The sequence below is a fragment of the Colletotrichum costaricense genome (assembly GCF_030867565.1).
Source record: "Colletotrichum costaricense strain IMI 309622 chromosome Unknown Scaffold_2.1, whole genome shotgun sequence".
NCBI lineage: Eukaryota > Fungi > Ascomycota > Sordariomycetes > Glomerellales > Glomerellaceae > Colletotrichum > Colletotrichum costaricense.
The window spans coordinates 173,367-196,611 of NW_026848231.1; the positions used below are offsets into that span (position 1 = coordinate 173,367).

A 23,245-nucleotide genomic window follows, 5' to 3' on the forward strand; every position below is an offset into this window, starting at 1 on the left:
CGCAGCCTGCATATTAGCAGAGTAGATGGAAATCATGTGTGCAACTACTACTGCTACTACCAAATTCAAGACCAGAGAAGCCATGTAAGATACAGCGGGAAAAGATGGAATTGGTCAAAGGAAAGAAGAGGTAGACACATCAGCTAACGATGGCTGGTGAACATTTACACACCGCGCTCGGCCACAAAAAAACGCCGACGGTAATTACTTCCCGGGCAGAAAAGTGTACAGAGTACGAAATGAGGGCGCGACGGGAGCATGATGCGAGGGAGCGAATGTCAAGATGGCGCCAGACTGCACCACCTCTAGAACCATGGACAGTAGGCCAAATCTTCCATAGGAGCAGCAGAGCTGCCCAAGACAGCGACACTGACAGTGACACTGATAGCGGCACCTCAATGAGGCCCTAGGAAGGCTGGTGTTATGGACTGGGGTTTTCCAATCGAAATTGAGACTGTACACATACACTGACCTGGACAAGAACGCGCCACGGCAGATGACAGCAAGGGCTAAGTCCTTTGTCCCTACTACGTGACAAGAACATGGCCAAGGTACGGCAAGAAGACCGGGGAAACAACGCGAAAGGAGGCGGAAAGGCCGCTGGATGACTTACGCAGTACTACTACTCTGGAGTGAGAGAGAGAGGGAGAGGGTGAAGAGCAGTTGTCCAAATTCTGAAAGACACGAGAATCTGGGCCAGTCTCGCCAGTCTCCAGTCTCGAGAAGCTGTCTTCGTCCTTTATTCGTTTCTCGCCTTCTTGGGTCGAACCCTCTCTGACAGGGTCGGGATTGTCGAGCTTATCGCAATGGTGTAGGTATTCGTGCAGACACTGCAGAGAGACTGGGAAACTAGCCACCAGGCAGACTGGGCCGAATTGGGCTGGACTAGACTGGTATGGAGGCGGCGGTGGTATTGCATCGATTTCTGAAAGAAGAAGAAGAAGGTGAGCCGAATCGGACTTTTATCGGCCGGGTGACACTCGTGGTCCGTTACAATGGCAGGAGGGGGCCAGCAACACCGTCCACAGGGTCGGCAGAGAAGAACAGACAACCTAAGCAAGCAGGCAACCAGGGTTCCCCGTAACGCAAGGCAGTGTGGTAGGCCCGACTGGAGCAGGAATAGAGTGGAAGTCACAGCCGCAGACAGTTAGATCGGGTCGTTTACGGTACACTGTAGCCGTAGGGGACCAAGGAAGGTACTCCGTACTCTGAACTTGAAAAAGTTGTGAGCCAAGGTGGCTGAGATGCTAGGTACTGAAAGGCGATACTCCGACAGCCAAGTCGAGTTAGGCCAGAGAAGCGCGTGGCTGAAGAGCTGGCAGAGAGAATACAGAGTGTGCGTGAGGTATCCGGGAAATGGTCGGAAAACAGGTTGTCAGTGGAATCGGCTGGTGAGCAGATACTCGGTCGATACTAATTCGTAGTGGATTCGGCTTAGGCCACCGAGGTCACCTCTGCTGTGTACCGGTATCCGTGTGTGGGTGTGTGTCAGGTACCGGGAATGCAGCGATGAAGGGCGTAGCGGGAAGACAGGATGGATCGGTGGGGACGGCTCGCGGGTAGAGAAGAAGTCCAGACCCAGTGTTGATCTGTGTGGTGTCCGTAAGAGGCAGTCTCAGGTCTGGGAGAGGTGCGGGAAACTGGGAATACCAGTGATCGATTGGATGGGGACGTGGCAGTCGTTCGTCTTCTCCGTCCGTCTCTGGTGCAAGTGTCTCTCGGTGTGTTCAACAAGCCCCTCTGCCCCTGCCCTGCGTCCAGAAGGACAATCCGAGAGGGTCGAGACACGGGGGAGTCGTTGATCGGATGCGTCGAAGCTAGGTCCAGTGACTCTCTGGTGCACCAATCACAATGTTGCTAGTCGGGCTGATCCGATGTGTCGAAGGTGGTGCGATGAGAACAATGGCCAGGTGCAGGTGCAGGCGCAATCGAGTGACCATACATAGATGGCTGGCTGTTGACTGTCCGGAGACAGCAAATTGTGAGAGGCCCGAGAATTAATAGTTGATGGTTGACGATTGATGGTTCATGGTTGTTGACGCATCCAACAGAGGTGGGGTACGAACTTGTGTTATTTTATTTCTTCCCCCTTGGGGCCCTAGACAGGTGGGACGTACTCCGTAAGGTTCCTTGCTCCGTCCGCTACGGATACCTAGGTAGGTACGTAGACTCTGATCCCATAGACGAATGGAAATGGCCCAAGGACAAGTGGGATTCTGGAACCAGACGAGCGTGCAGATGTGGGTTGGGGAAGGAAGGGCCCAAGGGAAAGCAAGCACGACAAGCGGAAGGCAAGAAACACCCCGGTGCAGGTGCCAACCAAACAGGCCCTTTCCTCCAAAGCCCACCTCAACCTGAGCTCTTGCCGTCAATCTCGAAATCGTGTACCATTGCAGCAGGCACGCTCGTGATCAACCAACGGTCCAGTCCCTTCCCTCCATGTCCGCACATCTGATCGGGTACCTATTGCAGGTACCTACCTTACCTTATGACTGACTTCCTCCGTTTAAGGATAAATTGATTCTTGACTCTTCAACTCTAGAGTTTAAGAGTTTGACAACCGAAGACAGACGGTTGAAGACTTTGCCCCTCCACGATATACTCTCTTCGGGGTTTGCCAATCCTGCCCGCTCAGGACCGAATCCGAACAGCAGCGTTGACGAAATAGTTTAATGACTTAGACTCCCGTCGTCCGTCTCATCCCGTCTCGTCCTGTGGTCCTCAACCACACCATTTAGCCGTGCATCCCGGACCGCCACTCGACTGCTGTGTAAAGGAGGGATTTAGGAAGCAAAAATGGCTTGCCTTTGAGATATGCGCAACAACATTTGTCCAGTCGAAGGTAGGGTGTAGTCTCTACCTACCGTTTTCAGGGCATTTCAGAATAAATCTACCTGGCCGGAAAGAAGCGTGAGAAGTGTTGCACCCGGTGCGAAGGGAGAAGTATGAATATACTGTGTCCGTGGTCCGAGAAAAAACCTCTTGTCCGCTTTTCCTCCGCCGGCTCCATACAATGCGGATGCGCGATGCGATCGATGCCATACATACCGTACTTGCTGGTTAAGCCTCATATGGCATGCCGGCCTGTTGTTGGATATGCCCTAGTAGTTACGTGTGCTGCCGCCTGCGGCTTGCGTGCATGGGCGACCCAAGACTAAGACACCCAGGTCCCGATCGAGCAAGCAGAAGAAGCAGGGTTCAGTGCGGTAGCTTAAGGCATCTAGAGTTGTAGATTTGGGGTCCCTACCTGAACTCATGACACCTGCGTTACAGGACCCGTCAACCTTTTCGCCATCGCCATCATCTACTTACACACAACAATAACAACCTGAAGGGACGGATCACGGATCTACGTTCAGTTGTTGTGCTCTCTTGGAATCCCAATCCCCCACACCGAATAGTCAGACCGGCACAGCGTAAGGTAGGTAGACTGATACTTCCCGCCTCACTTTTCGCTTTCAACTTTTCTTGGGCACATAATTATGCCTGGATTTCAGGTATTCACTCACGCAGTCGACAGGCAACGCAAAAGGCCAAACAAAGGTGCGGATAATACTATTGGACGTTTTCTTCCCGCCTTGAATGGCGCACGGGCACCTCGGTCAAGATTTTGACTTTTGCAGTGTTCCCTATCGCGCCATTCAATCCTTTACCTCGTCTTTTGATGCAACATCATACCTCTGGCAAGTATCCGTACCGCCTTACCATTGATGTTATTACCTGAGAATACCTATGCAACCGTATGAATACATACATGGGTTCTTCCCAAAAAGCATCTCTCCTGATGAAAGTATATCCTGTCCAGACAGAAGTAAGTAAGAAAAGGCAACAATTGATTCCCGGGCAAAAGATTGGCTGCGGAAGCAGGAAAAGGCGTATCGGCTCCTGCCATCTGAGTGACATTGAAAAGAAGAAAAGCACAGTGCACCTTCATTTACTCATTTAACCCCTGTCGGGAGTGTTTCCAGATGGGAAGCTGCGGCAGACTGGGATTGTCATTGGTCAGTCATCCCACGGTACGTACCGCCCCTCCCGCGTCAGAAAGTGGAGAAGGAGCCGCCGCACCGGCTGCGCACCCTCCCTCCCAAGGCTTCTCCTCCTCCAACCTTTCTTGGCGACATGCAACCACGACGCTTGACGCCTGGATGCTCGACGCCTTTGGTCTACTTTTGTTTCTCTCCTGCCCTGAGCAGCCAACCTTGCATCTGAACGGCAAAGCAAAACGGGATTTGCCCAAATCACCCTCATATCATTCTTTCGCAGCCGCAGAATGCACAGAGGCGGTGATTGCCTACACCATCTCGATTACGCACAAGGGTAAGTCGGTCGGTCTCTATACTTTTGCTTGGTGCTGTATCAACGCTGATATGCTACAGAATTCATACTCGTCTTGCCTTTCTGACAACGTTGTGCTTGATCAATGGAGACAATCATGAACTACGACCAGATATTCGGCAGTCTTATCTCCTTTGGGGAACACTGCGGCTCGATACACCCATGTATTATTTGACAGAAGAATTTGATCCTCCGGTATTACGCATTCGCACAAACATGCCCCCCCCCCCCCCCCCCCCCCCCCCCCCCCCCCCCCCCCCCCCCCCCCCCCCCCCCCCCCCCCCCCCCCCCCCCCCCCCTCCACCCCGCCCCCCCCACCCCCCCACCGCCCGCCCCCCCCCCTCCACCCCACACCCCCCCCCCCCCCCCCCCACCCTTTCGCTTTCCAAGTGCAAGCTGCGGACATTGCGCTTGCGCTTCTCGGCTACCTTAACCGCACGGTATCCAGTTCGGACACAAAGAATCAGCAGACGACCAGCCAACCCGAAAGCCAGCGATCCCATCAGTAAGCGAAGTCGTACTATCTATCGCAAGAGTCACAGACCACTCAGATGACCCGTTGTTTCTCTCACAGTGAGCTGCACTTCACCTGTAGGGTGCCTTGCAATGTGGGTCGCTCTAGCTAAGATGCATTGCATAAAAAGTAGATTGGATACAGACACTAGGCCGTATCTAGAGTCTCAGGTACCGACTTCCCATCTAATTCTGTGCAGCACTGCAGCATGCAGTCGGGTCCAGTTATGTTGGCACATCCCTGATAGGCTGCTGATCGAGCAACTAACTATCCGTACGAAGCAGACGTACGAATATCTACCTACACTACCACCACTCTTTGCACCGGCTGTTCCGCGACCTGTGCACCACGTTTCCCAATCCACGTCCACATCACCTCACCAAGCAGACGAATATTCGTAAATCGCCGCTACCCTACGGAGTCCTGCAGTTCTGATCTGAACTCAGTCGCTGTGGTTAGGGCATTTTGGACGCTGACATATTTATTGCTCCCGAGAGCGTCTTCTCTTGACGCACTCTTTATCCTTTTCTTTCAGCGGACCACATACGACCAGGACACAGCCAATGCCAGAATACAGCCTCTGGGAGGCGGGGATACGCAAGCCGCATCGGCAGCGCTTGCCAAATAGAACCATTCCGACTACGAACATCTACCCCTCGCCTCTCGTCGCTAGTAGCTGAACCGTATTGCTCTTTCGTTTGAACCTGACAGATACCATCCACGATGCTTGCTCGAAAGGCTTAGGCCTCGCTCTGGAAGCGATCAGCGGTTGCCAGCTCAACGTAGCCAGAAATGCCCAGCAGCATTAGGGTTCAGCAAGGAAATCGATGGCAGAACTCGAAACCTAAATAGGACGGGCAACATGCGACTTGAGCACACCGAGTCTGCTGGACGTTGGCAAAGTTTTCGGCGAACCATCCGAAAACCTTATCCTCCAGAAAGGTAGCTACAGCCATCAACACAGTCTTCATCTCTTTACCGGTATACCTTTCCAGTTGGAGGGACTACCTAGGGCTGGAACGAGGATCAGGGCCAGAACAACGATGATGACGAGCCCTTGGTCCAAGTGCAGATCTAACTCAAACGTTTGTTCGAGAAATCCCCAGATGTCAGGTGGCGACAATCACGAATTGGGCAAAAGGCATACCTAGACAAGAAGACCAATCACTTCCTTGCCGGGTCGCTGCGCGGGTGGGAGCCGTCATCGTCAGTCAACCGGGGCCCTCGGATGATTGGGCGAACCACCCATCTATTCCCCTTGTTACACAGCAGCCCAGCAAGCTAAGCTCGCTCCCTTCTGGCTGTTTTGCTTTTCCGACATCACCAGTTTTGCCGTCGTCCCAATCGCTCGATCTCATCTCAAGTCAGACCTTGTCGTAACCATTACAGATCACGGCCTGACGCTTCGGTAGATCTGTCGCCGCATCGCCGACCCCAGTGCCGCCTTGTATTGACAACGGCCCTTTCCTCTCGTTGTCGAAGCTTTGAGGATGTATCCGCAACGAAGCTTTCCCATCACCCGTCAGGGTCATCTTCCGGTGGTTCCAGTAGGGTGGGCGGCCCAAGCTCTCGCTCTCAAGCCAGCCGGTGCCATCACTAGCCCCAAGCTTCCGGCGTTGCTTCTTTTTGAGGTCAGAGGAAGAGAATGTCTCGCCTTTACTCACTGTATTGGTCCGTGTCGATGATCGTATATGAGCGAAGCAAGCATGCCGATATCAAAACCATCAAACCGATGTCAGCATAAACACTCCAAGCATGCCGCCCCCACTGCCACTTTTTTACTTTGCAGACGGAACACATGATTAGTAGATGATGCCGTTTGCACTTTAGTCACGGCGACGGTATACGTACGATTCCAGACGGACACCCAACTCTGACTTCTTTTACCCTTGCGTCGTCTAACATCATTGCCGAATCCTGCGCCCCCATACCAGGCGCGGAATAGCCAACTGTCGGTACTTTTCGGGAAAGTACAGGCAGTGCCAAATCGCGTCTCATGTCTCCTCTGAAGAGCAAAAAGGCATCAAACCAAATCGATGAGCCTACATATATACTAGACACTCATACATCGTCGCTTGAGATGTAGAGAGCACGAAACCACGCATCTCCTTCTTTTTTTTTTTTTTTTTGGTGTTCAACAGCTATCCCTTGAGACTTCTGTAAGTCGACGCTCCTATCCTTGTGTTTGGTATGGGCGCCCATCGCTGTTGGTACCCGTGTTCTGCTTCAACCTTGCGCCACCTCTCACTAGCCTAAGAGTAACCTTGTGGAATGTCGTGTTGTTTTTGTGCCACCTTAGGCGGTTTAGGCTTCAGCTATATATTTCCTTCATGTTGAGAGACTGGAGCCCGGCAGCCCCAGCATCTAAAGAGCCTCTTATAGTGCCACCGACAAATCGTGTGACTAGGCGAATTACGGCAGTGTCATATCCGCCGGCGATGTCATTTTGCCGCCCGGATACGCTCTCCTGGTGAACAGGACTGGCCAGGCGCATAACAGGTATGGCGTACCTAGCTTACACGCTAAATACAACTACATACCTCTGCTGACGCCAGACGATGTCGAATATCAGAAAGCAACCCTCAATCTCGCTCGCACTGTGCGGTACATCGGCAGTCCAAGTTCGACCCCATACCGAATTTGGGTTGGTAAGGCCTCCATCGAAGCACAATGGCGCATGATGGCAGCTCATCTGATTCGCGAAGCATGTTACAAGATGGATCGAAAGAGACCGAATCTGACAGCCAATTGTTCGATTTTGCCCAGGTCGAAGCTTTGACAGATGTGTCGCAGTCAACGTCACCGACAAGCAGATTCACTGCCTCGCTCCCGTTCCAGCTCGGCGAGGGCTCAATATAGATTCCGCAGGAATTCGTGTATCTCCGCAAACCTACTTGATGACGGACCAGTTGGTCATTGGGTATTGATAGACACACGAGATTATAGAACGGGGTACATTGCCCAGAGTCAGGACATGTCGTCGTAAGTATCCTTATCGGCACCTTTGATATCTTCGACGGCCGCCGATCAGTCTTCTCCGCTGGGCGGGAGACGCACGGGCTCCTATTCCACCCGGGATCACGGATAGAATCCGCTTGCTACACGCTTCTAGTCACTGCCATTCCCCCTTTGTCTCTTTCACACTTGCATTGAACGTTGGTACGGATCCTCGCCCCGTGATAACCCCAATGCTCTGAGCTACCTATCCTAGGGTCGCTGCCTTTTGAAAGATGCTTTCTTGTACTTCTGGCTCCATGTTTAGCCGTTTCACATTTCGACGCCGGGATCACCTTTCCTACGGGTGGCATGACGGATCTCGTCTGGCTCCCGTCGATGATCCAGGAAATCGACGAGGTCTGTGTGTCGTCTCAACGAAAGTTAAGACGAATGAAGATCGTGCCATGGTTTATTACTCACAATTCGCAAATCTGCCTCCGGAGTATACTCCTGTAAGGCAGTCCGCGGAGTGCGCGGGCCTAGTACGACGATGTTGGACAACAAAATGCCAACCCATACTTCTGCCACTCTCCATAGGGCCGAGGCAGTGAGGGCCAAAGTGTGGCACACTTGACAAGCAGGACCACCACCAAGCCTCGAGGCTGCAGCAGACGAGACATTTTGCCGTTTCTTAGCCCTACGACTTGGGCGGTATGCTTGCCTCCCTCTCCTCAACAGCACAGGGCGAGGAGGAGGACCCTCCTGGCAGCTTGACACGTCCTTGCTGCTGGCAAACGCTCGTTCGGTCTAGCGGGAACCATCTAACAGATCTTGCTTCCCAAAGACAGCCTCCCACGCCTCCATGTTCAAGGGATGCCAACGTAGCTTGCACGCTTGGACAATTATGTAAGACGCCGTCTCGACTTGGGCATTACATGCGTCTGCCTACTTGTAGCACCTACTTGCTGCACAGACCTGGTTATCAGTAATACAGTATCAACGATTCCGGACTCTGCCTTTAACACGATGGCGAACTACTGCATCGTGCTTCGAAAGCATTGACTCGGTAGAGTTGGTAGACTTAACGGAAGCCACTGTTAGAGTTTCGTAAGGCTATTTGTAGAGTCATTCCTCAATTCAGCATAGCGTATCTCCTACCATCAAAAGCTTGTTGGGATAGCCAGCCGCATTCCTAGTACTGGTGAAGTGCAGTACGTTTCTAAAGGCGTTGAACGTCTGTTACGAAGCAGCAGACAATAGCACGATCGAAATCTCTCGCTAGAATCTTTCTTCTGGTCACAATGGGAGAATTACAAATCTGAATGAACGGAAGCTGGACCAACCCAGATTCAGGCTAGCCCAGGCCCGGTCCGGCCAGATTTCACCGAGTATCAAAATGGGACCCCACGAACAGTGTTACTCGGTAAGTTGCAAGGTGCCGAAAGCAAAGCTAATCAAGGCGGGTCTCCGTAGATTGCTGCTTTTGATGCGAATCGGCCATATCGATTCTAACTCATGGCGGGCAGTCGATTGGCCTGCCTACCCGGCCGCCCGCCCGTATGGCAGACAAAGTACTCGAGAGGGGGGTTGAGCCGAGGGAAACTTCATTAAACACAAGATCTACCTCTCTGCTATTGAGAAGCAACCAAGTCAACGCTTTGCCGAACTGCCCAATCATTCTCCATCTCACGGGGGAGCCTACGGAAAACTTCGGCTCGTACACGGCAAGACGTTCAGGCAGGCATAGCGGGCAGCATCACGAAGACTCTCGCTCGACCCCGATCTGGAAATTCGAAAGCGAACGTCCGGCCCTCGGTGTCTTGTACCGGTCCGGTGCAAGGACCGGTACAAGAACAAGTTGAATATGGGTATCCTAATAGACGCCGGGTTGGACCGAAATTTCCATCCCAGGAAATTGTTTGTTGACGAAGTTGTCGACAATCGCTATCTCGATATGGCCCTTTAAAACGTCTGCAGGTCCCTTTGCTAGATCGTTTGTCGGTCTACTCGGTTCATCGATGCGATACGGCACTTGCTTATTGTTGAGCAGCAGCTACAGTAGTGGTGACGGCAGGTTTCCACATTACTTGCCGGAGACGTTCTTTCTCGGTCTCGTCGGCAAAGATGGTCTCTATGCCCCGTCGGGCGAGGGCGCAGATTTCGTCGCGGGAGAGCTTGAAGTGCTCCGCTACCAGCCTGTACTCGTTGGACAACGGGCTGCCGAAGACGCCAACGTCGTCGGTCTGGTTTGATTTTGAGAGTTAGCTAACATGCCTTGCCCTTTGAACAACAGATGAGCGTCGCGAAAAGGTTCTCAAAAACGGAGTTGGAGGCCTCAGAGGGAAGAAGAACCATGAGAAAAAGGAACGTACGCCCAGAGATATCAAGCTCCCCTCCACACCCCACCACTCCCCAAAGTGATGGCCCTCGAACCCGCCCGTCACCATACCCGCGTGAACGTTGCAGCTGAGACACAGCTCGAGCCCGATGCCACGCTTGGCGATTTCCCGCTTCACGTCCTCGCCGAGATGGATCACGTGGCCCAGCCGGCGCGGCGACCACGACAGGATCTCGGCAAGCTCCGCCGGGTGGCCGGAGCACTCTGCCTCGCCAAAGTGGATCGTGATGCCGAGGTTGAGGGTCCGGGCTTCGGCGAAGGCGTGGCGGAAGATGGAGATGTTTTCAGAGTCATCGTCCTGGCCAGTGTGAACGCGGGCGGCCGGGTCGCCGCAGAGGTCCACGCCGACGACGCCCCTGTCGCGGAAGGAAGCTGCGAGGCGGACCGTTTCGTGGGCTTGGGATGGGGTGTGGCGGCGGTCGACGGAGAGGATGAGGCGGGTGCGCATGGCGTTTGGGTTATCCCTAGAAGAGGCCTCGAAAGCGTCTATCGCGGAGAGAATGATGGCGACGTAGACGGACGGCGGCTGGGGGGTCGGCGAGGGGAGGGAGCGCGGGGTGGTGCGGAGTTCGAGGTAGGTTACGCCGTCTGCTTGGAAGTCTTGCAGGACGGAGAGGGTCGCTTTGCGGAGGGTGTCGACGTCGGTGATGAGATTGTAGATGTAGGATGAGAAGAGGGGGAAGAAGCTGTGTGCCGAGTGTGTTTGTTAGTCATCCAAGCCAGGGAGTTGAGGTTCTAGAGAGGTAAAGGTGAGGTTAGGTTTTACGTGGTGAGGTCGTAGTCGTGTTTGCCGTCCGGCATCACGACGAGGGGATCCTCGAGGTCCGTTTCTCCCGCCTCGTGCTTAACGACCCAGATGTCGTGGAGTGTGCGACGGCTTATGCTGCCCGTCAAGTGGGCGTGGAGCTGTGATGGTGTCAGATGAGGCTGTTCATAGCTATAGGTCTCATATCCGTAAGGGTTCTCTTGAAAATATACCTCGATTTTAGGAAGAGCTACAAAATCCATATCTATTGTTGGTTGGGAACCCATCTTGTCCCAATTGTTGCGTTTTGTCCTTGTTGAGGATATCCAGTGCTTGTAAGAAAGTTGTGAGTAGATGTTGGTTTGGTTTTCCCTCCTTATCAGCTGTCAAATGGGAATCGTCGATATCTCACCCCTCTTATTCCTGCCGTCTGTGCGGGTGGGCGAAATTGAACCGTCGGACCGGAAAAGAGGTGGTTGGGAAGAAGATCGCGGGGAAGTCTTCTGGGCGACGTTGAACTCAACTGATGTAGTTTCTAGAGAGGGGCGTGTGAGACAAGGCGACAACACTGCTGTGTCTGGGACAAAAAAAAGTGTGAGGTGTTTCGCGATTGGCAGTATGCAGTGCAGGTTTCCCGACACGGTTCCGAGTCGGAGCGGGCCGACGGTGCCGATCCCGGAGTGCAGGAGCCCCGAATTTTCTGGGATGCGTTTGCTTCCGGTGGAGTGAGACATTCCCGGCGCTGGCCGGCCTTTTTGCTTTGTTCGAGTCTGGGTCACTCATGAAACTTTCCGTATGCCAGCTTTTCAATGCTGCGATTTCCTTTTCCTTCCCTTTGTTCCTATGTCTCTGCCGCTACTTTTTACACTTCAATTGACCTTAGGTTCTTTATGATACTACCACACTTGAATCGTTTATACTGCATTGCCAATATTCCTGTCAAAGTGAATCATGCATCCTGGCCAACTGACAATTCTGAAATGTTTCTCTTGGCTGGACATGGATCCAAGGTGACATTGCACATCCAGAATCAAGCAGGCTTCAGTCAGCGCACGCAAATCCCAAGAAGATGAACTTTGGTTGTAGTGAATCGAATCAGGCAAACCACTCACATAAACCTCCTGTCTTGCAGTGCATTTCGATTAGTAGTTAAGTGTTTCTTACTATACATTTGTAAAAACGCAGGCTGCTTTTCTAGTTCACCGTGTGATTCGTACTTGTTTATCGCGAAGTTAACCTGTCCAGCTCTGGTTTGCCACACTGCCCATGTTATAACCACCTCTTCTTCTTGTTACGCCAATAAAGTCTCAAGTAGTACCGCTCAAGCAGATTTGAATTCTATTCGACTTTTTGTTTTTCGTGGTATGAAGACCTTCAATCTCCAAATATGATGCAAAGTACATCTGGACATCCTCATTCCGAGGTAGACTTGAGTTGCAATGTCTCTTTCAGAAGGCCACACTTTGCGCATATATTTACGATATACCCGGTCTCCTTTTCCACCTAATCTCTTCCCACTCCCCTTACTCCTGCTTATGTCCAATCCTCGGCAGACACAGCCACAACACGAGCATGATCCCCAAGAAGGCGAGAATGATCGGCTGCAAAACCTGCACACCCTTCGCCTGCGCCAGCGCGCCGACAGCAAATGGCAAGATCGCCGCCCCGCTACCGCCAAACGCCGCCGCAAAACCAATGGTGCTGACATGAAGATGCCTCGGCAGCAGCTTCGTCGCGGCGACGACAACGGCCGGGAAAAACGGACCCAAGAAGAACCCCTGAAGCGCGACCGCCACGGCAGAAACGTAAAAGTGCGGCACGAGCCAGAACACCAGCTCGAGCGCCATGGCGATGGGGATGTAGACCGACACGGCGAGCTTGACGCCCAGCCTGGGGGTCACGAAGCCGAGGACCGCGCGGCCGAGGGTGATGCCCAGCCAGAAGCCGACCGAGGTCATGCCCGAGTCGAAGTTGTTGGCTTTGCGGACTTGGATCATGAACTGCACGATCCAGCCGCCGAGGGAGACTTCGGTGCCGACGTAGGCGAGGAGGAAGAGGGCGCAGAGCCAGGTGACGCGGGCGTAGGGGCGTTTGAGGAGAGCGGCGCGGAGGCCGCCTCCGGCGTTGTCGCTGCGGGAGTGGCTTACCAGCTCGCGGTAGACTGCGCCGGTTTGCGTCCAGAAGGCCGCCGTGCACCAGACGAGCTCGATGGAGGCCAGGCCGAGCTGGGGACGTTGTCGTAGAGTTAGAAAATGTGAAACGCTCAGATACTCTCTTCGTTACAGAGAATGGGTAGAGGGTGAGAGGTGTCTGGTACTCACCATGAAGTAGTAAAAGTTCCACCAACCCAAGTTCGCCTTGTTAATCATAGTCGTAGCAATCAAAGGGGCAATCACGCCGCCGACACCATAAAACGCGTGCAAGAAGCCGAGGACCTCGTTGGCCCTCGCCATGTTGCCAATGTACGCGTTCCACCCGGCGTCGCTCAGGCCGTTACCGAAGCCGGCGACGACGAAGGCGGCCACCAGCGCCGGGTAGGGCGGGTGCTGGGAGATGATGATGTAGGCGACTATGTGGCACGTGGAGGCGATGACGGCGATGCCGCGCTGGCCGAGCTTCAGGTGGACGTAGTTGTTAAGGGCGGCCGAGAGGACGTAGCCGACGAAGGGAGAGAGGAAGACGAGGGAGACGACGACGTAGGAGAGGCCGTAGTAGGTTTCGAGCTGGTCAGGGGTGTCAGTCAGCGTGAAACTGGGGATATCACAGTTAGCTTGGATGGGAGGAAACGCACGTAGGGAATCAGAGCCTGTTTCTGAGGTCAGTCGCTATACGAATTTTGAAGTTTCTGATGGGAGTGGTGAGAGAGACTTACACCGTAGGCGGCATCGTTCGCACCGGAGACGAGGAGACTGAAGAAGCAAGATAGGACTCTGAAGAGGTTCGACCTCGGGTGATTCCATCTCTGCACAACTTCGGCTGTTGTCGTCGGAGCCGGAAGACCCCCCGTCGCATCTGTATTCGATCCTAGAACATGACCTTCGGTATTCAGGAGGCTGCCTTCCTTCGAGGTCAATTCCTGGAGCGGAATCTCCTGGCCGACCGTCAACGTGGTCGACTCAGCAGACATGCTGTTTCTGGTGGTAACAACTCAATGTCCTGTCCCAGGCCCTTGAGCAGCTTGTCGACTCGAAGTTGATCAAAGCTTTCAAATAGGATTCTTTAACTGTATTTCAGCCGTAGTCCAGGTAGACAAAATGTTAGGTTAGCTTGGGGTTTTATGGGAAGCAACTTCAAAGGAGTTTAAATTTGTTTGAAAGCTAAGAATGACGAATGGGGATCCTAGTCTACCTTGGACGGAATATATAATGCGCCATTCCTTGCATGGGCGATGTGGGACGATCTCAAGCTCGAAGCGGGTTACACCAGACTCACGGATACCTACCTTGCGTCACTAAGCTCTGTATCCTAACCAGGGCTGGCTCGGGCAGCTACCGAGTACCTTTACTGGTAGTGGAATGGTAGGTCTTCCCGGAGAACATTTCGCAGCCAGAGTCAAGACTCAGTCAGTACGACTTTATGTGACTTTAGCAATGCTACGAAGCAAACACCAGCGCTGCCATGGTGAACAATCGCCAACCCCGGAAACTCGGACACTGCGAAACGGCGGGCGGCCCGAAGGCCCGGAGACTCGATGGGCCTGCGAGCAACGCACATCGGAGAGCTGATTGGCTATCTGGGTAATGTTCGGTGAATCTGAGGGTGAAGGTGTCTAGAAGACCGGTAGCCGGCTAAATATTCTGTCCCCCGCGAGACTCGTTCACCATCGTTAGACCCGAGGAGACGGCGGAGAGGAGCGGACATCAGGCCCCGGTTTATTGTCAGAAGTGGATTCAAGGATTCGAAGTGTTTCCTCATTGGGAAGGATTGTCAACCTGTAGCGGCGACACTCCGCGACGCCTATTTAGACTGCGTTGGAGGAATAAGTCCGTCACGGGGTGATGAGTAGTAGGATTCCATTGACTAATCTCATATGTGCCAGAGAGGTCTGAATATAAATTCCGCAATGTCATTAGCTTGAATGAGTCATCTTGCCGTGCTGACTCTTCCTCGTTCGGGTCAGCATGTTTCTTGTGTGACTTTCCCTATCACTTTTTGAGGGGGTTACCAGAGAATTATGGAATTCCCAAAATCAGTTCAGCGACGAAAAGGATATCCAGCATCCTGTTGTCTATGGCCACACCAAACGAGACAATTTCACCGCGGGAACTCGGGATATAGATGAAACATCTCACTCGTTATCGTTCTTCATTACACGTCCGCCATTTTCGTTGCTTTGAGCGGGCCTCCAACAACAGTAACGTAAACCCTGACTGAGAAGTCAATCCTATCGATCTTGCGATGAAGAAGTTCCAGCTCAACAGTCTTCTTCCTCGGTAAAAAAGACGAATGACAACACAGTTCATCCATGAGCAGATGAAAGGGTCGACATAGGAGAAGAAAGAACTCAACCGTCACAAGCCCTTCTCCATGCCCGCCGCAATCCCACATGCCAACCGATCTTCTTCTATCTGATCTCAAGTCGCTCACCTACGTAGTCCCGCAGCCTCGTGGACACCAGCTAACAAGGGATGTTCAAACTTGCCAGGTGTCGCCGCATCTCAACCTTCGTATACGCCGAGCCCAAGCCCTCATCCTCAACCAACGAGGTCCCTCCAAAACGTCACGACTATATGTTCAGAAGCAGAATTTCATTAAGCCTCGGCATCTCCCATCTAACAAAAAGGCCATACGTAGACGGCAGATGCCATCAGGGTGAAGCACGAACAAGCTCGGTCATGCAGGTGAGATATGGAGTCTTGTGCCCCGTCTTCCGAGATCACCCGCAGGGCGATGCATTCGTTCCCAGCAATTCGGAAACTTTTTGCGCAGCTTCGGCTCGTCCCGCTGCCAGCCGCTTAGTCCAGCAAAACATTACCCTATCTCACGAGTATCCGTACAGATATCCATCTGCCTACATCACATCACATGTCACAAGCTAGGTGAACCATGCGTCCGTCATGTCATGTTGTATGTGTCTTAATCGTAACATTTCCTCATTATTCAACTCTCACGCGTTCGAGCGCAGGATAAGCCGAGGACCCTCGGTAGTTGTTTTTTGAACATTGTACAGGTGTTATTGGCAAAGAAAAGCAGCATCGGACAAATTCCTACAGGTGTAATGGTAGGTAGTCGTGTATGCGTTTGTTGGTTTTTCATTCCCCCCCTTTTCGAAGGAGGGACTTGAATCGGGTGTCCCAGTTTCTACCCAGTCTATCGTTTCCCCGCCCAGCCATTAAAAGCCGATCGATTCTATCGTTTCGCTCAAGACACCAATAAAACAAACAGAGGTCTGACGGAAGAAAAGGTTACAGGACACAAAAGAGAAACAGAAACACAAAGAAGTAGAATTATCCCAGCGCCAAAGGCAAGGAAAATGATTCATAAACGCCAAGAATAAAGCCACCCAAGCTTATTCTCTTGAGATGTCGCGACCAAAGACCTTGGACTTGAGCCAGTCATTGACGACGAGGAGACGGTTGCGAGCTAAAAAGGTCAAGAGCGTTAGCATGTGACTACAATAGGCGAAATTACATCAGGGGGATATAGAACTCACTGCTGAAGCACATGGAAAGGTAGGCACTGCGCCAGAAGAAGTAGGTCATAGTACCACCACTGGCAATGTTTCCGTTCCACCAGGCAACATCGGCGACAGCCTTCTCGCTGCCAATGTAGGCCAAGCTGCCCTGGTGAGAGTAGTGGAAAGGCTTGATGTCTTTAATGCGGCGGAGCTGGCGCTCGTGAGCCTCGATCTCCTTGGCGACCTCGGCAGCGTTGCCGGGCTTGAGGTTCAGGTTGGCGCTGAGCTCCTGGACGCGTTCCTCGAGGGTCTCGGTTCTGGCCATGTTGTTGAAGAGTTTGGCAAGGAAGTTACCCTCCTGTGCGGCGACCTGAGCAGTCGGGGCGTATCCAGCGACAGCGCAGTCGCCAATGGCCCAGATGTCACGGGTGCCCTGAACAACGAGGTACTCGTTGACGGCCAGACCGCGGCGAGAGTCCTTCTGGGCGGGGATCTTGGTGATGAGGTCGCGGATGATAGGGCGGACAGCGTTACCGGTAGCCCAGACGAGAAGACCGTAGGGAATGGTGAGGGTCTGCTTCTTTCCGTCGGGGCCGGTACCCTCGGCCTGGACGTAGGTGTCGGTGACCTTCTTGACCATGGTCTTGGTCAAGATGTCAATCTTCTCCTCCTCAAAGGTCTTCTCGGTGTACTCAATCAGCTGCTTGGAGAAGGAGGGCAAGACGTTGGGGAGAGCCTCGATCAGGGTAACCTTGAAGCGGTCGGCAATCTCGGGGACCAGACGCTTGATGTCCTGCTCGAAGAAGTCCTGAAGCTCACCGGCGAACTCGACACCAGTGGGGCCACCACCGACGACAACCATGTGCATGAGACGGCTGACATCCTCGGCAGACTGATCCTTGAAGGCGGCGGTCTCGACGCAGTCCATGATCTTCTTGCGAATCGCCTGGGCGTCGTTAATCTCCTTCAAGAAGCACGAGTTCTCGCGCACGCCGGGAATGCCAAAGGTGGCATTCTCAGCTCCGACACCGACGACCAGCAGGTCGTAGGCGACCTCAGTCTCGGACGTGGTGCCCTTAATCTCCGACGTATCCAGGATCTTGACAACCTTTCTCTCGGGGTCGACGGAGCTGGCCTCGGCTTCGTAGAACTTGACGGCGGCCTTCTTGTGACGGAGGATGGTTCGGATGGGCTCCATGATGGAGCGGTGCTCAATGGTACCGGTGGTGCAGGAAGGCAGAAGAGGGGTGAAGAGGAAGTAGTTTCTGGGCGAGATGACGACGACGTTGTAGTTCTCCGTGTCAAGCTTCTTCAAGAGAGAGACGGATCCCCAGCCAGTGCCTGTTACAAGTTGTCAGTATGCGCGATATGTGCAGTGGGTGTATGAATGGCGCGCAGGCCGTCGAGTGAGGAACTCACCGAGAATGACCAGCGTCTTCTTGGTAGGGTCCAGCTCTACCTGATCCTCGGGGTGCCTGTCATCGTAGACAACATATCCAATGTAGCCGAAGAGACCCAGGGCAGAGAGGTAGGTCAAGCGCCAGGCCCATCTGAAGGTCTTGCGGACCTTGCCAGCCTTCTTGGGAGCGACATCGGCGTAGTTTCTGGTAAGCTGGCGCGCAACGGTTCCGACCTGGGGAAGGGCGGCGACTCTCGGCCTCGCGGTGAGGGTTCTGAGAGATTGTCTGGAGGTGGTTGTGAGGGTTCTGCGACCGGCATTGGCAGCACGCGGAGCTTTCGGGAGCAGCTGCTGGGCTGCGCGAATGGAGCTCATGGCTCTGACGGAGGAAGCCATTGCTTCAATTGGTGATGGAGAGGAAGGTCCCCGGTAACCAAAGATGGTTCTTGATGGCGAGGCAAGAGGATGCGACACTTGGTTGAAGGGAGGGGAAGAGGGAAAAAGGAAAAAAAAAAAAGTCACGAAGGAGTTCGGAGGAGGGAGGAAATTCGGAGACGATAAGGATGCGCGGGCAGCACAAGCTGGTAGGACAGGACAGGACAGGACAGAGGAACTGGGGGTGGGAATCGCAAAAGTGTGACGCAGCCAACGAAGAGAGATTTGCAGGCTGGCGGCTGGACCCTCCCGACCTGGCGGTATTTTTTGGCAGCTTGCAGAAAATTTCAGGTGCTACGGGGGTGAGGACGTGAGGTCAGAGATAGCGCGCTCCGCCCGCGGCGCCGCCAGCCCAAAAGATGAGGTGGAAGAATGGGAAGCTTGGACGGGAGAGACAGTGTGTGATTGGGTGGGCTGTTTGCGGCAATACAGTAAACCGACCGCGAGACTCCGACTCCAACTCCCAAGAGCAAGCAATGTGTTTGCTGCCGACATTGGATCCAAAAAATGTCTTGGCCGTCCCGGGACCCAGCTGCCTTGGGTCCCTTGCTGCGCTTGCTGTGCAGTGTTAGCTGCTTACCTGCTTACATGCTTACCTGGTGCTAGGCATACATGATACAGGGGATTCAACTAAACTCCGTATCGTGGTCCGCGCAGCCGCAGTCTGCTCCCAATGGAGCGCTTGTTTTTGCCCTATCAGTGGCAAGTCCACCGTCATATTCCACCTCAGCTTTGGGGGTCACGAACATACGCAGTATGGGCCATTTCGAGGTGGGTGTAAGTGGGCCTCGGGGTGTCTCTTGCCCTTTTCCCCTGGTTGTCTCTGTATTTTTTATTTTATTTTATTCCCTTGCCAATCTTGGTTGGCCTTGCTGTTTTTTTTTTTTTTGTTTTTTTTTTTACCCTTGCGCGGCGCCTTGTCCGCCGGCGGCCTTGGTCCAAAGAAGAAGCCCCGGCCACGCCCCGGCCGAATCCCGGCGTTTTGTCATTGAATTCTCCTTCCGCACCTGGGCACTTTCGGTCCGTCGCACCTTTACCAACTGCGCCTGGCTGATGTCGCGATAGCAACCCAGACCAGGATGACTCAGGAAATGTCCCCATCGCGCGCTTTTTTTTTCGTGACTTTTTTACCCGCCGTCAAGCATCGTGCCCAATCATGCCTTTATCTTACACACATCCCTCACTAATATCTCGCAAAATCCAACTGGGCTTGACTCCCCAAACTCCACTTCCCCGTCCACCCTTACCAGCCTCCAGCCACCTCCAGGCTCCGCTGCGCCAGATCTCATCCACTACATAGTATGTAAATCTCCAACTTGTTTATAGCGGTAGTACCATATTGTGAAGCCTCTCGCGCACATGCTTTTCAATGGCATACCATCCTTTCACCCGAGAAATCCAAAGCTCGTGAGTGAGCTATCATGTTCCGTAAACTTACCTCAATCCCTCGGGATACCTCGACCCAAGGTAGTCGTACGCCCATGTCATCACCCCCGAAAAAATGACCATCGCACTAGTACCCGCAAGCTCCAAATGCCGTTTCTCCGAAGGGCCCCGAGCTAGAGCACGTCTTATCTCGGACTTGAGGAGTTCCTAGGTCTGATTTTTAGCGTTGCTATGTGGCATGGAGTCGTTCTGCCCGAACTTGTTCCCCATACCCGACCACTTCCCGAGCCCCGAATCTGCACTCCATCCGGCCGAACGTCCCGGTCAATTCCTCCCCCTTTGCCCCCAATCCGGCAGTCCGGGCCCTCGTCTCGAGGTCAACGCCCACCGTCCCCCGGAACCATCAAGGTGCCCGTGCGGCCCGGTGTCTCCACTATTCTCCTTCTCTCCGAGGCCATCGCCGAAACCGTCGGACTTAGGAATTCTGGAGAATGGGACGGGACTGGCAGGGAGGCACGCGACGAAGCCCATCCAGTCTCCTTTCTTAAAAGCATCAATCCCCGAACATCTTCACGTGGGCGTATGCTCTCCGATATTTTTCTTTCTTCCTCGTCATCCCGTGAAGGCTGCCGGGAATTTCCGCCATCAACCTTCCTACAGCAAAACATGTGGTGGCTGCTAACAAGTTGGATGCCACAACCGCCTCGGCCAATTACGGCCTTCTAGTTACCATCGCCTCGGCTCCTGTCAACCACTCCCCTTACTTCGTCCTGTCGCTCATCTGCTCTCCTGACCTTCCAACCTGGCACCTCCATACCGCACATGGCCCAAGACACACTCGTGCGTTGTTCCTCAAAGCACGTTGTGAGACTGAAAGTTCCCTCACACTACACAGCTAGCGTCGTCTCCACAGCTATCATCCAGAGATGGGACTGCACTCTCAGCACATGCTCGAAGCTGATGGCCGAGGAGAAGAAGGGTCCCCAAGCGGCTCATCGGCAACATGTGCAGATTAGGAAAAGTTTCCTTTGCTGCCTCTGAGCCAAGCACACTCTGTACGAACCGCAGCCTTGGGGGAAGGGGAGGGGAAGGGGAGGGGACGGGGAGGAAATAGGATCGAGCGGGTAGGAAGCTAGTGTGTCGGCAGTTTTGTGATTGCGCGCGCGCGGAAACGAAACGGGGTGTCCATTTCGGCACAGCACATCTTCTCTCTCTCCCTCTCGATGCCCGGGCCCGAGATGCTGAAACGCCGCAAACCCAACCCGCCAACAGCAGGTGAAGAGGGAAGATAAAAAGAGGAGGCGCCGATGGGATGGTATGGGATGGGATGGGGTTGGCCACTGTGCCTTGTGGTGGATACTGAAGCCGACGGCCAAGATGAAACAGGGTTCGTGTCTGACTTAGAAGCTCACACAGGAGAATGTGGGCCAAGACCTCCAGAGAGCCGAGACTGAGAGGAACTCGAATCCAGAGGCCTCGCAGACGGAGCACCACCATTGCACCAGCAGCCGCCTGGTTTGACACAAAAACCGTGATCGGATTTTGATACGGGCGGCAAGGCTGTGGATGCAGTCGTGGTGCGGCTGCCAAAACCCCACGGTTTCCAACATCATGCAATTCCTCACACCGCGAGTGTTCGCTTGCGTGCCGTCTCATCCTCGCGAGCTTACGCAAACCGCGGGCCCCCTCATCGTTTGATCACGAACAATGTCCGTCGGACAGCGTCATGACGCGAAAGCTCCCTCACACTTCAGCTTGCTTCCATCAATCCAATCTGATAGGCGCTCAAGCGCATGACATGGACCCAGTGCGGCGGCAGCGAGCTGAACCCGCTGCGTTATGCCGGCAGATGTGGGAAAAAAGAGGGCGCCCATTGAGGATGGACCACAAGAAACTCGCACCATCGAAAGGTGTCGACTGAGTCGACCGAGGACTCTCGACTCATATCTTGCAGTCCACTTTCGTTCCGTCGATGGTGTAGCGAAGCTAGCTCGTCAAGTTGAAAGGTCAATGGGCCCCATCATCATCATCATCGACCTCCAAACGAATAGGGTCGAAACGGCCGGTAGGTTGAGCAGTACGTAGCCTCGCAACATACATGCCACACTTCCCTCGCCAATCTAGCATTGTGCCAGTGTGATAAGAGACAGAGGGTGGAGAGGGGAAGAGAGAAGGAAGCCAAGCTGAGAGCCTTGGGTGGGTGCCATCCATGCATCCATCGCAAGGCGCGGCGGCTGCACACCCGAGCTCTTGGTAAGAAGATCGTGAAGCTTGGCAGGCGAGACATCGTGGTAGCCAAGCCGCGGAGGATTTGTCAAGCGAACGTTGATCCCAGTAACTATGGCATGCCTTCTCACTACCCAGGAACGAAATCTGTTTGGATTCTTCAACAGATTCTCTGGGCAAAGAGTCCGCGTATATTAATTTCAATTTATTGTGAGGGAAGCCTTGAGAGCCTTGGTAGCCTTGGTTGAAGAAGGTTTCCCGCAGCTTTGGACTTGTGAGGCAGAGCACGGTTGTTAGATAATATGATTAGATCTCTGCCAAGCCTCCGCCTTGGGCTTCTCGTATGCATGCGGCGTAGGCCTTTCTGGCGAGTGGTGCCATCTTTTTCAGGTATACGAATTATGAGGCTCAAGCGCCTCGGGAACATCGTACAACCTCTTTGTAGTAGAGTCACGCGAGCTAGCTTTTTGTATTCTTGGAATACGTAGTTTATGGGTGAGGAGAAGAGAAGCCTCTTTTGATACAAGCCGAGAAGCTCGCGTGGAGCGGAACCTTCATCTTCGAAAATGACCAGCGGCTAATGAAGGCTAAGAAACCAGCACGATCAAGCTTCTTTTCGTTACCCTTCCTCCCTCCTCGTCAAGATCCAATCAGCAGGCTCAGCGAGGTAAAAGGCAGACGGAGGAGGTGTGGTTTTTTGGCTCAGATCCGCCCCCCCCCCCCCGGTCGACAAGTTTCCAGATGCCAAGATGGGAGCTTAATTGCCCTGTTGGATTTTTCTGTGACAAGTCTTGCGAAGGTTGTTGCAGGTTTTGGGCGCGTTGGCAAGGTACGAAGTAACGAAAGAAAGAGACAGAGGCAAAAAAGGTTGAGATGAAAAGACTTTTGAGGCGAAAAAGCAGCCAAACACGGGGCAACGAGGGGTCCTGGAGACAGGTGGGAACCGGCTCGTCACGGCAAAAAAAGGCGCAGCACGACGGGATGTAAAGAGGTGTGTGATGGTGTGTAGGTGTGTAGGTGTGCGTGTGTGACGAGGGGAAGGGAAGTTCAGGTTTCGAGGGTTCGGCCGTGCGGCCGTGAGATGAGGCTATAGCATGGCTCCGGGGCCAATAGCAAAGTGCCCGGCTTGGAGCAAATATTGAATTGGGGCAGAAAAAGAGCGACGAGTCACTAACAGAGTTGCACGCTAGTTGATTACCTTACTCTTGTTGCCCAGGGGCAGCACGAACGAACGGAACGAGGCGAGCGGGCAA

General features: G+C 53.6%; 6 protein-coding genes across 6 annotated transcripts; 3 read left to right on the top strand and 3 right to left on the bottom strand.

The window, feature by feature from the left end:
- Positions 1–4,446: 4,446 nt before the first annotated feature.
- On the top strand, positions 4,447–5,477 carry CCOS01_01670 (uncharacterized protein; the record flags this gene model as incomplete). Its single annotated transcript, XM_060449863.1, has 3 exons — positions 4,447–4,499; positions 4,688–4,840; positions 5,102–5,477. Coding segments are annotated over 3 exons (582 nt in total), but the record flags the coding sequence as incomplete, so codon positions are not given.
- A 2,579-nt stretch (positions 5,478–8,056) lies between these two features.
- On the top strand, positions 8,057–8,560 carry CCOS01_01671 (uncharacterized protein; the record flags this gene model as incomplete). Its single annotated transcript, XM_060449864.1, has 3 exons — positions 8,057–8,207; positions 8,308–8,315; positions 8,384–8,560. Coding segments are annotated over 3 exons (336 nt in total), but the record flags the coding sequence as incomplete, so codon positions are not given.
- A 1,262-nt stretch (positions 8,561–9,822) lies between these two features.
- Positions 9,823–11,216, bottom strand: CCOS01_01672 (adenosine deaminase; the record flags this gene model as incomplete). The annotated part of the gene is made up of 4 exons (XM_060449865.1): positions 9,823–10,029; positions 10,159–10,870; positions 10,951–11,090; positions 11,163–11,216. The coding sequence occupies 4 exons, from the start codon at positions 11,214–11,216 to the stop codon at positions 9,823–9,825; spliced, it is 1,113 nt and encodes a 370-aa protein (XP_060318515.1).
- Positions 11,217–12,452: 1,236 nt separating this feature from the next.
- On the bottom strand, positions 12,453–14,056 carry CCOS01_01673 (MFS transporter; the record flags this gene model as incomplete). The annotated part of the gene is made up of 4 exons (XM_060449866.1): positions 12,453–13,154; positions 13,251–13,652; positions 13,721–13,735; positions 13,802–14,056. The coding sequence occupies 4 exons, from the start codon at positions 14,054–14,056 to the stop codon at positions 12,453–12,455; spliced, it is 1,374 nt and encodes a 457-aa protein (XP_060318516.1).
- A 2,382-nt stretch (positions 14,057–16,438) lies between these two features.
- On the bottom strand, positions 16,439–18,341 carry CCOS01_01674 (uncharacterized protein; the record flags this gene model as incomplete). The annotated part of the gene is made up of 3 exons (XM_060449867.1): positions 16,439–16,512; positions 16,583–17,887; positions 17,966–18,341. The coding sequence occupies 3 exons, from the start codon at positions 18,339–18,341 to the stop codon at positions 16,439–16,441; spliced, it is 1,755 nt and encodes a 584-aa protein (XP_060318517.1).
- Positions 18,342–19,997: 1,656 nt separating this feature from the next.
- On the top strand, positions 19,998–20,492 carry CCOS01_01675 (uncharacterized protein; the record flags this gene model as incomplete). Its single annotated transcript, XM_060449868.1, has 1 exon — positions 19,998–20,492. The coding sequence occupies one exon, from the start codon at positions 19,998–20,000 to the stop codon at positions 20,490–20,492; it is 495 nt and encodes a 164-aa protein (XP_060318518.1).
- Between the last annotated feature and the right edge of the window lie 2,753 nt (positions 20,493–23,245).